At 54.3% G+C, this 12,131-nt stretch overlaps 1 protein-coding gene across 3 annotated transcripts in view; it reads right to left on the bottom strand.

Annotated features, from left to right (window-relative positions):
• Window positions 1-12,114, bottom strand: part of TTC3 (tetratricopeptide repeat domain 3) — a 167,987-nt gene extending 155,873 nt beyond the window's left edge. For all 3 annotated transcript variants that reach the window (XM_073668397.1, XM_073668395.1, XM_073668396.1), the window contains exons 1-4: window positions 11,971-12,114; window positions 9,153-9,220; window positions 6,694-6,742; window positions 5,423-5,555 (exon numbers count right to left, since the gene is read on the bottom strand). In XM_073668397.1, the coding sequence (XP_073524498.1) occupies window positions 5,423-5,555; window positions 6,694-6,742; window positions 9,153-9,218 (248 nt within the window). In that variant the 5' untranslated portion in view covers window positions 9,219-9,220; window positions 11,971-12,114. The remainder of the gene's footprint in view (window positions 1-5,422; window positions 5,556-6,693; window positions 6,743-9,152; window positions 9,221-11,970) is intronic.
• Window positions 12,115-12,131: the final 17 nt, after the last annotated feature.

Raw genomic sequence — 12,131 nt, 5'->3', positions numbered from 1 at the left:
CCTTGTGCTTGGACATAGAAACGCACTTCTTTCCCTGCCAAAATAACAAGAAAGAAGGGACGCCCTATTACCAAGTGAACTTTCATGAAGATCACTTACCACCTTGACTTAATCGTACGGCACCGGTTTAGGCGAAGGACCTCTCTCAGCCGGGGGATCCCCCCTATGGGCTGCAGATTCATCCATCCTGCTGGAGCTTCTTTGGCTGGACCTGCTTACAGATCCACGTTTCTCCACGGTACGGCCGCTCCCTCCACTACCACGAGGGCGACGCAGCTCCACACGCTCTTGTGGCTTCCCAGGCACCAGCTGATGTTGTTGCTGCTGCTCTACTTGCTGCTGCTCGCAATCTCTCTCCATCGTACACCAGGGAATAGATGGGCTGGGAAGCACCCAAGCAGGGGAGCCAGCTTCTAATATACTGGTCACTGCTTCTGATACCTCTAACTTCCGGGTACCCGGCGCAGCAGCCGGCCATAATTCGCCGATAATCCACATACCCCTCCCCCTGTGGCGGGGAACGCCCCCTAGCAGCGATTTTCTAGCGCGACCCCGGTGCGTCCGCCCTATGGTCGCGTCACCAGTCGCGTCGCCGTCTGATGACATCACTGGCCACGCCCCCGGCAAATAATCATACTTCTCCAGGCACATGGCAATTCCACCTTCCGGCATGCTGCGAGGAGAATCCAGGACCCATCAGGCACTTGCACTGCCTGCCGCCCAAGCCACGCCAGAGCCGCCCATCCCCAGGAAGGGGAAGCCGCTCACATCACGACCGCACACGGAGCAGGCCCCCTTGAGCCCACCGTGGCGCTTCCAGGGACCCTGCGCTGGCTAAGGCAGAGAAGGCATCCCTACCTGAATCAGCAGGCCAGGTCTGGGGAGAAAAAAAAATCTTCTTGTAACATCCCTGGCGGCGTGCTTGCATAGTGCACCACCTCCCACTATGCAAGACCGCAATCTTAGCAGTCAGTCCAGCCTGCAAACCTTGCTCCAGCTCATGCTGTGCGCATGTCTCTTTACTGACTGCTTAGGGCGGCGGCCCGGTTACTTCCTGATTCTTATAGCTGATGTGGGCGCACCCCTAATGCGTCTCCAGCCTATTGCTGTGAGTCACTGGATATTTAAACCCCCTCCACCCAGAAGGAGGTGCCTGAGCAACACCTTCACTCAGTTTGTCTTTGCTACTGAATTGCCAGGTCCTGTTCTGTATCTTGTCTGTTTCCGCCACTCTGGGGGCTGTATACCCAGGCTCGTTGTTGTATCTCATTGCAGTAGCAGTTCCTGTCTGAACTGTATCCTAGCCTGTTTGTCTCTATGTCCGTACCTTCCCTTTTCCTGCAGTATCTGAACCTGCACCTAACTCCTACTAGTTGTCTCTGTACTTCTTTTGTGAGTTTTGTGTCCACTCGCTACTTCATAGTAAGTACCTTGTGTGTATCTGGTTCTGCTTCTCCATTTTCCCTTCCTCCGTATCTTCCTCCAGTGTTCTAGCCATCTTCCTGTGTTTTCCAGTCTGTTCCATGTGAACAGAGCCCTGTCCTCTCTGCCTGCACTTTCAGCCCTGTTCGGCTCTGCTTGCTCACCGTGCCAGCAGTTTCTCTCTGCTCTGACTTGCCCACCGCTCCGGCGGCTTCCCTCTGCTCTGCCTTACCCACCGCTCCGGCGGCTTCCCTCTGCTCTGCCTTGTCCACCACACCAGTCAGTTTCGCTCTGCTCTGCCTTGTCCACCGCACCTGCGGTTCCGCTCCGCTCTGCCTTGTCCACCGCACCTGCGATTCCGCTCCGCTCTGCCTTGTCCACCGCACCTGCGGTTTCGTTCTGCTCAGCCTTGTCCACCGCTCCGGCGGTTCCTCTCTGCTCAGCCTTGTCCACCGCTCCGGCGGTTCCTCTCTGCTCAGCCTTGTCCACCGCTCCGGCGGTTCCTCTCTGCTCAGCCTTGTCCACCGCTCCGGCGGTTCCTCTCTGCTCAGCCTTGTCCACTGCTCCGGCGGTTCCTCTCTGCTCAGCCTTGTCCACCGCTCCGGCGGTTCCTCTCTGCTCAGCCTTGTCCACCGCTCCGGCGGTTCCTCTCTGCTCAGCCTTGTCCACCGCTCCGGCGGTTCCTCTCTGCTCAGCCTTGTCCACCGCTCCGGCGGTTCCTCTCTGCTCAGCCTTGTCCACCGCTCCGGCGGTTCCTCTCTGCTCAGCCTTGTCCACCGCTCCGGCGGTTCCTCTCTGCTCAGCCTTGTCCACCGCTCCGGCGGTTCCTCTCTGCTCAGCCTTGTCCACCGCTCCGGCGGTTCCTCTCTGCTCAGCCTTGTCCACCGCTCCGGCGGTTCCTCTCTGCTCAGCCTTGTCCACCGCTCCGGCGGTTCCTCTCTGCTCAGCCTTGTCCACCGCTCCGGCGGTTCCTCTCTGCTCAGCCTTGTCCACCGCTCCGGCGGTTCCTCTCTGCTCAGCCTTGTCCACCGCTCCGGCGGTTCCTCTCTGCTCAGCCTTGTCCACCGCTCCGGCGGTTCCTCTCTGCTCAGCCTTGTCCACCGCTCCGGCGGTTCCTCTCTGCTCAGCCTTGTCCACCGCTCCGGCGGTTCCTCTCTGCTCAGCCTTGTCCACCGCTCCGGCGGTTCCTCTCTGCTCAGCCTTGTCCACCGCTCCGGCGGTTCCTCTCTGCTCAGCCTTGTCCACCGCTCCGGCGGTTCCTCTCTGCTCAGCCTTGTCCACCGCTCCGGCGGTTCCTCTCTGCTCAGCCTTGTCCACCGCTCCGGCGGTTCCTCTCTGCTCAGCCTTGTCCACCGCTCCGGCGGTTCCTCTCTGCTCAGCCTTGTCCACCGCTCCGGCGGTTCCTCTCTGCTCAGCCTTGTCCACCGCTCCGGCGGTTCCTCTCTGCTCAGCCTTGTCCACCGCTCCGGCGGTTCCTCTCTGCTCAGCCTTGTCCACCGCTCCGGCGGTTCCTCTCTGCTCAGCCTTGTCCACCGCTCCGGCGGTTCCTCTCTGCTCAGCCTTGTCCACCGCTCCGGCGGTTCCTCTCTGCTCAGCCTTGTCCACCGCTCCGGCGGTTCCTCTCCGCTCTGCTTGCTCACCGCACCAGCAGTTCCTCTCTGCTCTGCCTTGTCCTCCGCTCCGGTGGTTTCGCTTTACTCTGCTTGACTACCGCATCTGCGGCTCTGAACCTGTCTCCCAGTCTGTACTGAACCCTATCCAGCCTGCGCTCCAACCTGCTAGTACCTCCCAGTCTGCATACCAGCCGTGCTTGCCAGTGCCCACCCGTCTGCATACCAGCCGTGCTTGCCAGTGCCCACCCGTCTGCATACCAGCCGTGCTTGCCAGTGCCCACCCGTCTGCATACCAGCCGTGCTTGCCAGTGCCCACCCGTCTGCATACCAGCCGTACTTGCCAGTGCCCACCCGTCTGCATACCAGCCGTACTTGCCAGTGCCCACCCGTCTGCATACCAGCCGTACTTGCCAGTGCCCACCCGTCTGCATACCAGCCGTACTTGCCAGTACCCACCCGTCTGCATACCAGCCGTACTTGCCAGTACCCACCTGTCTGCATACCAGCCGTACTTGCCAGTACCCACCTGTCTGCATACCAGCCGTGCTTACCAGTATCCACCTGTCTGCATACCAGCCGTGCCTGCCAATAGCCACCTGCCTGTATGCCAGTCTAACCTGCCTGTTCCTGCATTCCCCGGTGTGGGTCAACAACTGTGACCGGGGTCTGACCTGGAGTAGCACCTGGTCCCTCTGCTCGGTTCCTCCTTGGTTCACGGAGTCGACCAAGCCGCCGTGCGACCTTGGTCGGATCGGGTTGATACTTAGTTACGCCCCTCCAAGCAATCCTCGGTTCACGGTACAGTGGGATCACTAATCAAGCTCTCGCCAGTCAGTCCAGGTGCGAGCGTAACACTTCTGATCTGCATAACGCAGGTCAGCCTACACAGGTTCCCCCATGAAGCACAGGAAACCAACTGAGGCGGGGGGGGGGGGGGAGAGGTGCCGCCATTTTATCCTGTAGGTTTGCTGTCCTTGGTGGGCAGATCCTCTCTCTTGTGGTGCTGTCATTGATGATCGATAAATGGTGGTCGTGTGTGGCCTCCACGTGCCTGAATGACCTCCCTACAACGCCTGGGCATGCTCCTGATGAGGTTGCGGATGTTCTCCTGAGAAATCTCCTGCCAGACCTGGATTAAAGCATAAGTCAACTCCTGGACAGTCTGTGGTGCAACGTGGCATTGGTGGATGGAATGAGACAGATGTTCTCCATTGGATTCAGGTCTGGGGAACGGGCGGGCAAGTCCAAAGCATCAATGCCTTCATCATTCAGGAACTGCGGACATACTGCAGCCACATGAGGCCTAGCATTGTCATGCATCAGAAGGAACCCAGGGCCAACCGCACCAGCATATGGTCTCACAAGGGGTCTGAGGATCTCATCTTGGTACCTAATGGCAGTCAGGCTACCTCTGGCGAGCACATGGAGGGCTGTGCGGCCCTCCAAAGAAATGCCACCCCACACCATTACTGACCCACTGCCAAACCAGTCATGCTGAAGGATGTTGCAGGCAGCAGATCGCTCTCCACGTCGTCTCCAGACTCTGTCACATCTGTCACATGTGCTCAGTGTGAACCTGCTCTCATCCGTGAAGAGCACAGGGCGCCAATGTGGAATCTGCCAATCTTGATATTCTCTGGCAAATGCCAATCGCCCTCGCACAGTGTTCGGCTGTAAGCACAACACCCACTTGTGGACGTCGGGCCCTCATACCAGCCTCATGGAGTCTGTTTCTGACAGTTTGAACAGACACATGGATGTTAGTGACCTGCTGGAGGTAATTTTGCAGCGCTCTGGCAGTGCTCCTCCTGTTCCTCCTTGAACAAAGGAGGAGGTAACGATCCTGCTGCTGGGTTGTTGCGCTCCTACAGCCCCCATGTCTCCTGGTGTACTGGCCTGTCTCCTGGTATCTGCTCTGGACACTGTGCTGACAGACACAGCAAACCTTCTTGCTACAGCTCTCATTGATGTGCCATCCTGAATGAGCTGCACTACCTGAGCAACTTCTGTGGGTTGTACTGTAGACACCGCCTCATGCTACTGTACCTCTACGGGTGAGAGCAATGACAAAATGCAAAAGTGACCAAAACAACAGCCAAAAAGGATGAGAACAGAGAAATGGTCTGTGGTCACCGCCTGCAGAACCACTCCTTTATAGGGGGTGTCTTGCTAATCGCCGATCATTTCTACCTGTTGTCTGTTCCATTTGCACAGCAGCAGGAGAAATTGATTCACAATCAGTGTTGCTTCATAACTGGACAGGTAGATTTCACAGAAGTGTTATTGACTTGGAGTGACATTGTGTTGTGTTCCCTTTATTTTTCTGAGTAGTGTATATATAGAACCACTTATCCGGGAGAGGATGACTATAGCGAAGAGTTACTCACCGCGGCTGGAACTGCAGTGTGGTAGCGTCACAATTAGACATAAGGATGGGCCATAACATATAGATTTTCATTAAATCACAGTTCGTTTTCATCTCTTCATAAGAATGTGAAAGCCAATAACCAACAGGATCCACTGTTTAAGAAAAAAAAAAAAAGTTTTTTTTTAATGCTATCGCTGCACCTCTTACAGCTACGCCCCTGAATGGGCTGTGTCTAGTATTGCAGTTTAGATGAATGGTGAAAAGATGCAATACCAGACTCTGCCATTTACAAGAGTGGCGCTGTTTTAGCAGACCCTTTTTTCCTTAACTCATACAACCCCATTAAAAGGTGATCATCTAGAATAAAAATTTCTTTATACTCCCAATGTTCGTAGAGTCACACCCCTAACTATGGAGCACCATAGGGACTGGAGATGTACAAGACGTATAGGCAGAAATCAGGCTTTTCCTTAAATTTTTCCTTCACTTTTCTCTACATACAGAGTAAAAAAATCTGGAATTACGTAGCACCACCCCCTTCTCTAGCGGATGTACTTTTAAAACAGCCCCAAAAACATGATCTTGTCCCCTACTGCTCCCCACCCTTGGGGTTTTTCTTTTTATTACCTGCTCTGTTACTAGTATGTAATAAAATACTTGCCCGTTGCTGTCTTTTCCTGTTTCCAACACTGCCCCGGTCCTGTCCTGCATCACGTGATTGTGTCAACAGGTCACAACTGTGGTCACAGGATGCAGTAGAAGACTGGAGCAGCGTTGGAACCAGCAGAAGACAGCAACACCCCCATTACATTATCCTCCTCCACCATCTGTACAGCGGGCACAATGCAGTCAGGGGGTAAGGTTCTCCTGGTATCACCAAACCCAGACTCCTCCATCAGAGAAATGTAATCCGTCACTGCACAGAACTCGAGTCCAGTGGTGGCGGCTTTACACTACTCCATCCGACTCTCGGCACTGTGCCTGGTGATGTACGGCTGCATGCAGGATGCTCGGCCATGACGCTCCCAGCGGGGGAGCGATGTTAGTACCAGAGGAGATCAGGATTCTGCAGTTATGGAGTTTAATGAATTAATGAGTAAAGAAGTGATTTTATTTTTTGGATTGAGATGGACATACAAACTCCTCTTTCCTCAGTACCTGTAAATAATCAGCAACGGAGAAGTCCGATTATAGACAAGCAGAAGAGCTGGGTTGAGATTTCCGCATTAAGTTTAAATACAATCCCGAATATCCCCACCACCACACGTACAATGCTAAATGGGACGTTACCTTTTGTAACAATATCAATGACAGGAACTTCTATAAATTTATCATGGTTCTGAAAAAGAAAGACAAAAAAAAAAAAGAACAATTTAAAAATCACAGGGTTCAATACTATACTGACAAGTGTATTACAGATCCTTATTGTACAGAAAAGTAATATAACACTCATAGGAAAAGGTACTGCTGTACAGCGGCACCATGACTATCTCACCAAAGACCCCCTGAGACCCCCACCTATCAGACTTGCCAATGGGAAAAACTCCTGACTAGGAGTTGAGCAAAAAGATGCCCAGGACTCTGGATCATTGGTAGTCCGTGGCTGGCTGATCAGAGCCCTACGAGCCTCCTCCTATCTGTTAGCATCCCCCGGACCAGGGGATCATAGGGACATCATTCTCGTGTGGGAAGGGGAGCATAATACTGTGTGAGGGGCTGTGGGGACATCATACTTGTGTGTGGGGGGGGCACATAGTACTGTGTGAGAAGCTGTGGGGATATCGACTTGTGTAGGGGGGCCATAGTACTGTGTGAGAGGCTGAAGGGGCATCATACTTGTGTGGGGGGGGGGCATAGTACTGTGTGAGGGGCTGAAGGGACATCATACTTGTGTGTGGGGGGGGCATAGTACTGTGTGAGAGGCTGAAGGGACATCATACTTGTGGGGGGGGGCATAGTACTGTGTGAGAGGCTGTAGGGACATCATACTTGTGGGGGGGGGCATAGTACTGTGTGAGAGGCTGTAGGGACATCATACTTGTGGAGGGGGGCATAGTACTGTGTGAGAGGCTGTAGGGACATCATACTTGTGTGTGGTGGGGCATAGTACTGTGTGAGAGGCTGTAGGGACATCATACTTGTGTGTGGTGGGGCATAGTACTGTGTGAGAGGCTGTAGGGACATCATACTTGTGTGTGGTGGGGCATAGTACTGTGTGAGAGGCTGTAGGGACATCATACTTGTGTGTGGTGGGGCATAGTACTGTGTGAGAGGCTGTAGGGACATCATACTTGTGGGGGGGGGCAGAGTACTGTGTGAGAGGCTGTAGGGACATCATACTTGTGGGGGGGGGGCAGAGTACTGTGTGAGAGGCTGTAGGGACATCATACTTGTGGGGGGGGGCAGAGTACTGTGTGAGAGGCTGTAGGGACATCATGCTTGTGGGGGGGGCAGAGTACTGTGTGAGAGGCTGTAGGGACATCATACTTGTGTGGGGGGGGGCAGAGTACTGTGTGAGAGGCTGTAGAGACATCATACTTGTGTGGGGGGGGGGCCAGAGTACTGTGTGAGAGGCTGTAGGGACATCATACTTGTGGGGGGGGCATAGTACTGTGTGAGAGGCTGAAGGGACATCATACTTGTGGGGGGGGCATAGTACTGTGTGAGAGGCTGTAGGGACATCATACTTGTGTGGGGGGGCAGAGTACTGTGTGAGGCTGTAGAGACATCATACTTGGGGGGGGGCATAGTACTGTGTGAGAGGCTGTAGGGACATCATACTTGTGTGGGGGGCCATAATGCTGTGTGAGGAGCTGTAGGGACATCATACTTGTGTGGGGGGCCATAATGCTGTGTGAGGAGCCGTGGGGACATCATACCTGTCTGGGGGGCCATAATACTGTGTGAGGGGCTGTGGGGATATCATACCTGTGTGGGGAGCCATAATACTGTGTGAGGAACTGTGCAGACGTCATACTTGTGTGGGAAGGGAGCATAATACTGTGTGAGGGGCTGTAGGGATGTCATACTTGTATGTGGGGTGACATAATACTGTGTGAGAGGCTGTGGGGACATCAGATTTGGTAAGGGCCCATAATATTGTGTGAGGGGCTGTGGGGACATCAGATTTGGTAAGGGCCCATAATACTGTGTGAGGGGCTGCGGGGACATCATATTTGGTAAGGGCCCATAATATTGTGTGAGGGGCTGCGGGGACATCATATTTGGTAAGGGCCCATAATATTGTGTGAGGGGCTGCGAATCTATCTGCCCAACTCTACTCCTCACATATTTGCTTAAAGAGTTTCCTACCCGCTTTTGTTTTTAACAACTGAACTGGGCCCAGCATGGTAAAAGGTAGCTATATACCAACCTGACGCTCCTCTATAGCGTTGTCCAGGTTTCAACCTGTGACTGCTGCAGACAATCAGTTGCATGTTGACTGCTGCTGTGACCACTCATTGGCTTCAGTGATGCCGTAATCAACTAGGAAAACCACGAGGGACCCAGGCAGAGCCATGGAGGAGCGACAAGCAAGGGATCGTTAGACAGGTATATATTTTTGCACAGTCTTCTGCTATCCCTCCACCATGCTTTACACTCCAGCTTTGCCTTCTGATATTTCTCAGGTTTTAGCGTCAAGCCCAAGCTTACTATAAGCAATCATAACCAGGACTTTGACTACATCGAGGACAGAGGTTCACACAAGTTTCCCAAATCCTACATTTCGACTTAAATCGGCTACTCACCCATTCACATTTGCTCGGTATAAGTCGAGTGGTGCGCATGCCGAATTCACTAACGACAGTATCCATGGCTAAAAAACAAAAACAGATACACATAAGTATAGAAAGTATAGAAAGCTTTATCATAGGGCGAGCGGCAGACGCCTGCAGAGATCTATACTGTACATGTAGGTATGAGCGGCGTATACTTGTACAGGACACGGATTTAGTCTTGGCTTATCTAGGACTCCACTACAAGAAAAACAATACTCGCGTGCATACATTCATCTTCGGCAATGAATTTTGCGTTTGGTGCAGATTTTATAATCTACAGCTGACAATTCTGTCTCTGAGATGTGGAATCATTTTCCAATTAACTTCCATGGGGAAGAGAAAAACGTGCAAGTCAACTTTTTTTATTGCAGATTAACAGCCAGACGGTGCAAAATGTGTGATCAAACCCAACGCCACAAAGGATATTTAGCCAAAAAATACAAACATTTAAGGGGGAAAAAAACAAGTCCCCAAAGGAGGACAACCCCTTTAACAAACCGTCTAATGTGTCTAGGAGCTCGGAGGGATGACGTCACAGCCGACCTTGGCAAAGTGCGACCCGCAGACCGGGATGGTGCTGGATACAGGGGCGTATGCAGCACCCGGCTGCCCTCCCCCCACTTTCACAAGTGTCTGTATCCTCAGGACGCAGATACTGGGGAATACAATGATGGGGGAGGAAATGTCAGGCTCCCTGCACCGCCATATAGCCTGTGCGACTGAATCTCTGCTCAGCGGGAGCGGTGACATCACAAGATCACGACTGCTGTGCGGAGATTCAGTACAGAGCGGAGCAGCGGAGGGAAGGGACTTGCTTTATTTTCATTTTCAGACAGTGCTTGTGTAGGGGCCATAATACTGCGTGGGGGGACATCATCATACTTGTGTGACAGGATGTAGTACCATGTGAGGGGCTGGGGAGACATCATACTTGTGTGGGAGGCCATAATACTTGTTTTTAGGGGGGTGCATAATACTGTGTGAGGCACTATGGGGATATCATATTTGTGTGAGGAGTGGGCCATAATACAGAATGATGTCCCTACAGCCCCTCAAAGTATTACAGCTCGCCCCCCAAACAAATATGATATCCCCACAGGTCCTCTCCTTCACTTTCTTCCTATTCGCTCCAGCACTTTACTCCCGCACTTTCCTCCTGCTCTCTCTAGCCCTGCCTCCCGCTCTCTCCAGCCCTGCCCCCTCTAGGCCTGTTTTCTCGCCAGCACTTTCCCCCTGTTCTCTCGCCAGCACTTTCCCCCTGTTCTCTCTAGCACAGCCCCCTTCTCTCTCCAGCACTTTCCCCCTGTTCTCTCTAGCACAGCCCCCTTCTCTCTAGCCCTGCCCCCTTCTCTCTCCAGCACTTTCCCCCTGTTCTCTCTAGCCCTGCCCCCTTCTCTCTCCAGCACTTTCCCCCTACTCTCTCCAGCACTGCCCCCTTCTCTCTCTAGCACTGCCCCCTTCTCTCCCTAGCACTGCCCCCTTCTCTCCCTAGCACTGCCCCCTTCTCTCTCCAGCACTTTCCCCCTACTCTCTCTAGCCCTGCCCCCTTCTCTCTCCAGCACTTTCCCCCTACTCTCTCTAGCCCTGCCCCCTTCTCTCCCCAGCACTTTCCCCCTCCTCTCCCCAGCACTTTCCCCCTCCTCTCCCCAGCACTTTCCCCCTCCTCTCCCCAGCACTTTCCCCCTCCTCTCCCCAGCACTTTCCCCCTCCTCTCCCCAGCACTTTCCCCCTCCTCTCCCCAGCACTTTCCCCCTCCTCTCCCCAGCACTTTCCCCCTCCTCTCCCCAGCACTTTCCCCCTCCTCTCCCCAGCACTTTCCCCCTGCTCTCTCTAGCCCTGCCCCCTTCTCTCTCCAACACTTTCCCCCTACTCTCTCTAGCACTGCCCTCTTCTCTCTCCAGCACTTTCCCCTTGCTCTCTCCCGTCTCCAGCACTTTCCCCCTACTCTCTCCAACACTTTCCCCCTACTCTCTCTAGCACTGCCCCCTTCTCTCTCCAGCACTTTCCCCCTACTCTCTCTAGCACTGCCCCCTTCTCTCTCCAGCACTTTCCCCCTACTCTCTCTAGCACTGCCCCCTTCTCTCTCCAGCACTTTCCCCCTACTCTCTCTAGCACTGCCCCCTTCTCTCTCTAGCACTGCCCCCTTCTCTCCCTAGCACTGCCCCTTCTCTCTCTAGCCCTGCCCCCTTCTCTCTCCAGCACTTTCCCCCTACTCTCTCTAGCCCTGCCCCCTTCTCTCTCCAGCACTTTCCCCCTCCTCTCCCCAGCACTTTCCCCCTGCTCTCTCTAGCCCTGCCCCCTTCTCTCTAGCACTTTCCCCCTACTCTCTCTAGCCCTGCCCCCTTCTCTCCCCAGCACTTTCCCCCTCCTCTCCCCAGCACTTTCCCCCTCCTCTCCCCAGCACTTTCCCCCTCCTCTCCCCAGCACTGCCCCCTTCTCTCCCCAGCACTTTCCCCCTCCTCTCCCCAGCACTTTCCCCCTCCTCTCCCCAGCACTGCCCCCTTCTCTCTCCAGCACTGCCCTCTTCTCTCTCCAGCACTTTCCCCCTTCTCTCTCCAGCACTTTCCCCTTGCTCTCTCCCGTCTCCAGCACTTTCCCCCTACTCTCTCCAACACTTTCCCCCTACTCTCTCTAGCCCTGCCCCCTTCTCTCTCCAGCACTTTCCCCCTACTCTCTCTACCCTCCTCTCTCCAGCACTTTCCCCTTGCTCTCTCCCGCACCCTCCAGCACTCGGCTCCCTGCCACCCCTTCCATGCCAGCCGTGCCCCCGCAGGCGGTGGTCGCTCACCTCGGGCACCACAAGCAGAGGCTGCAGCCCCCTCTCGCCCCTCTCACACGAGTCAGCAAGTAGCAGCAGCTCCGTGGTTCTCGCTCGGACGCGATGTGATGACGCGACATCTCCCACCCACTTACTCACATTTGAATCTCCTTCTTTTTATTACTGGCGCC

The sequence above is a fragment of the Phyllobates terribilis genome, unplaced genomic scaffold, assembly GCF_046119375.1.
Source record: "Phyllobates terribilis strain yellow unplaced genomic scaffold, ASM4611937v1 Scaffold_2__4_contigs__length_985480577, whole genome shotgun sequence".
Lineage (NCBI taxonomy): Eukaryota > Metazoa > Chordata > Amphibia > Anura > Dendrobatidae > Phyllobates > Phyllobates terribilis.
Note: the sequence above shows the minus strand (reverse complement) of the source record. Positions and strands in the feature narration are given on the sequence as shown.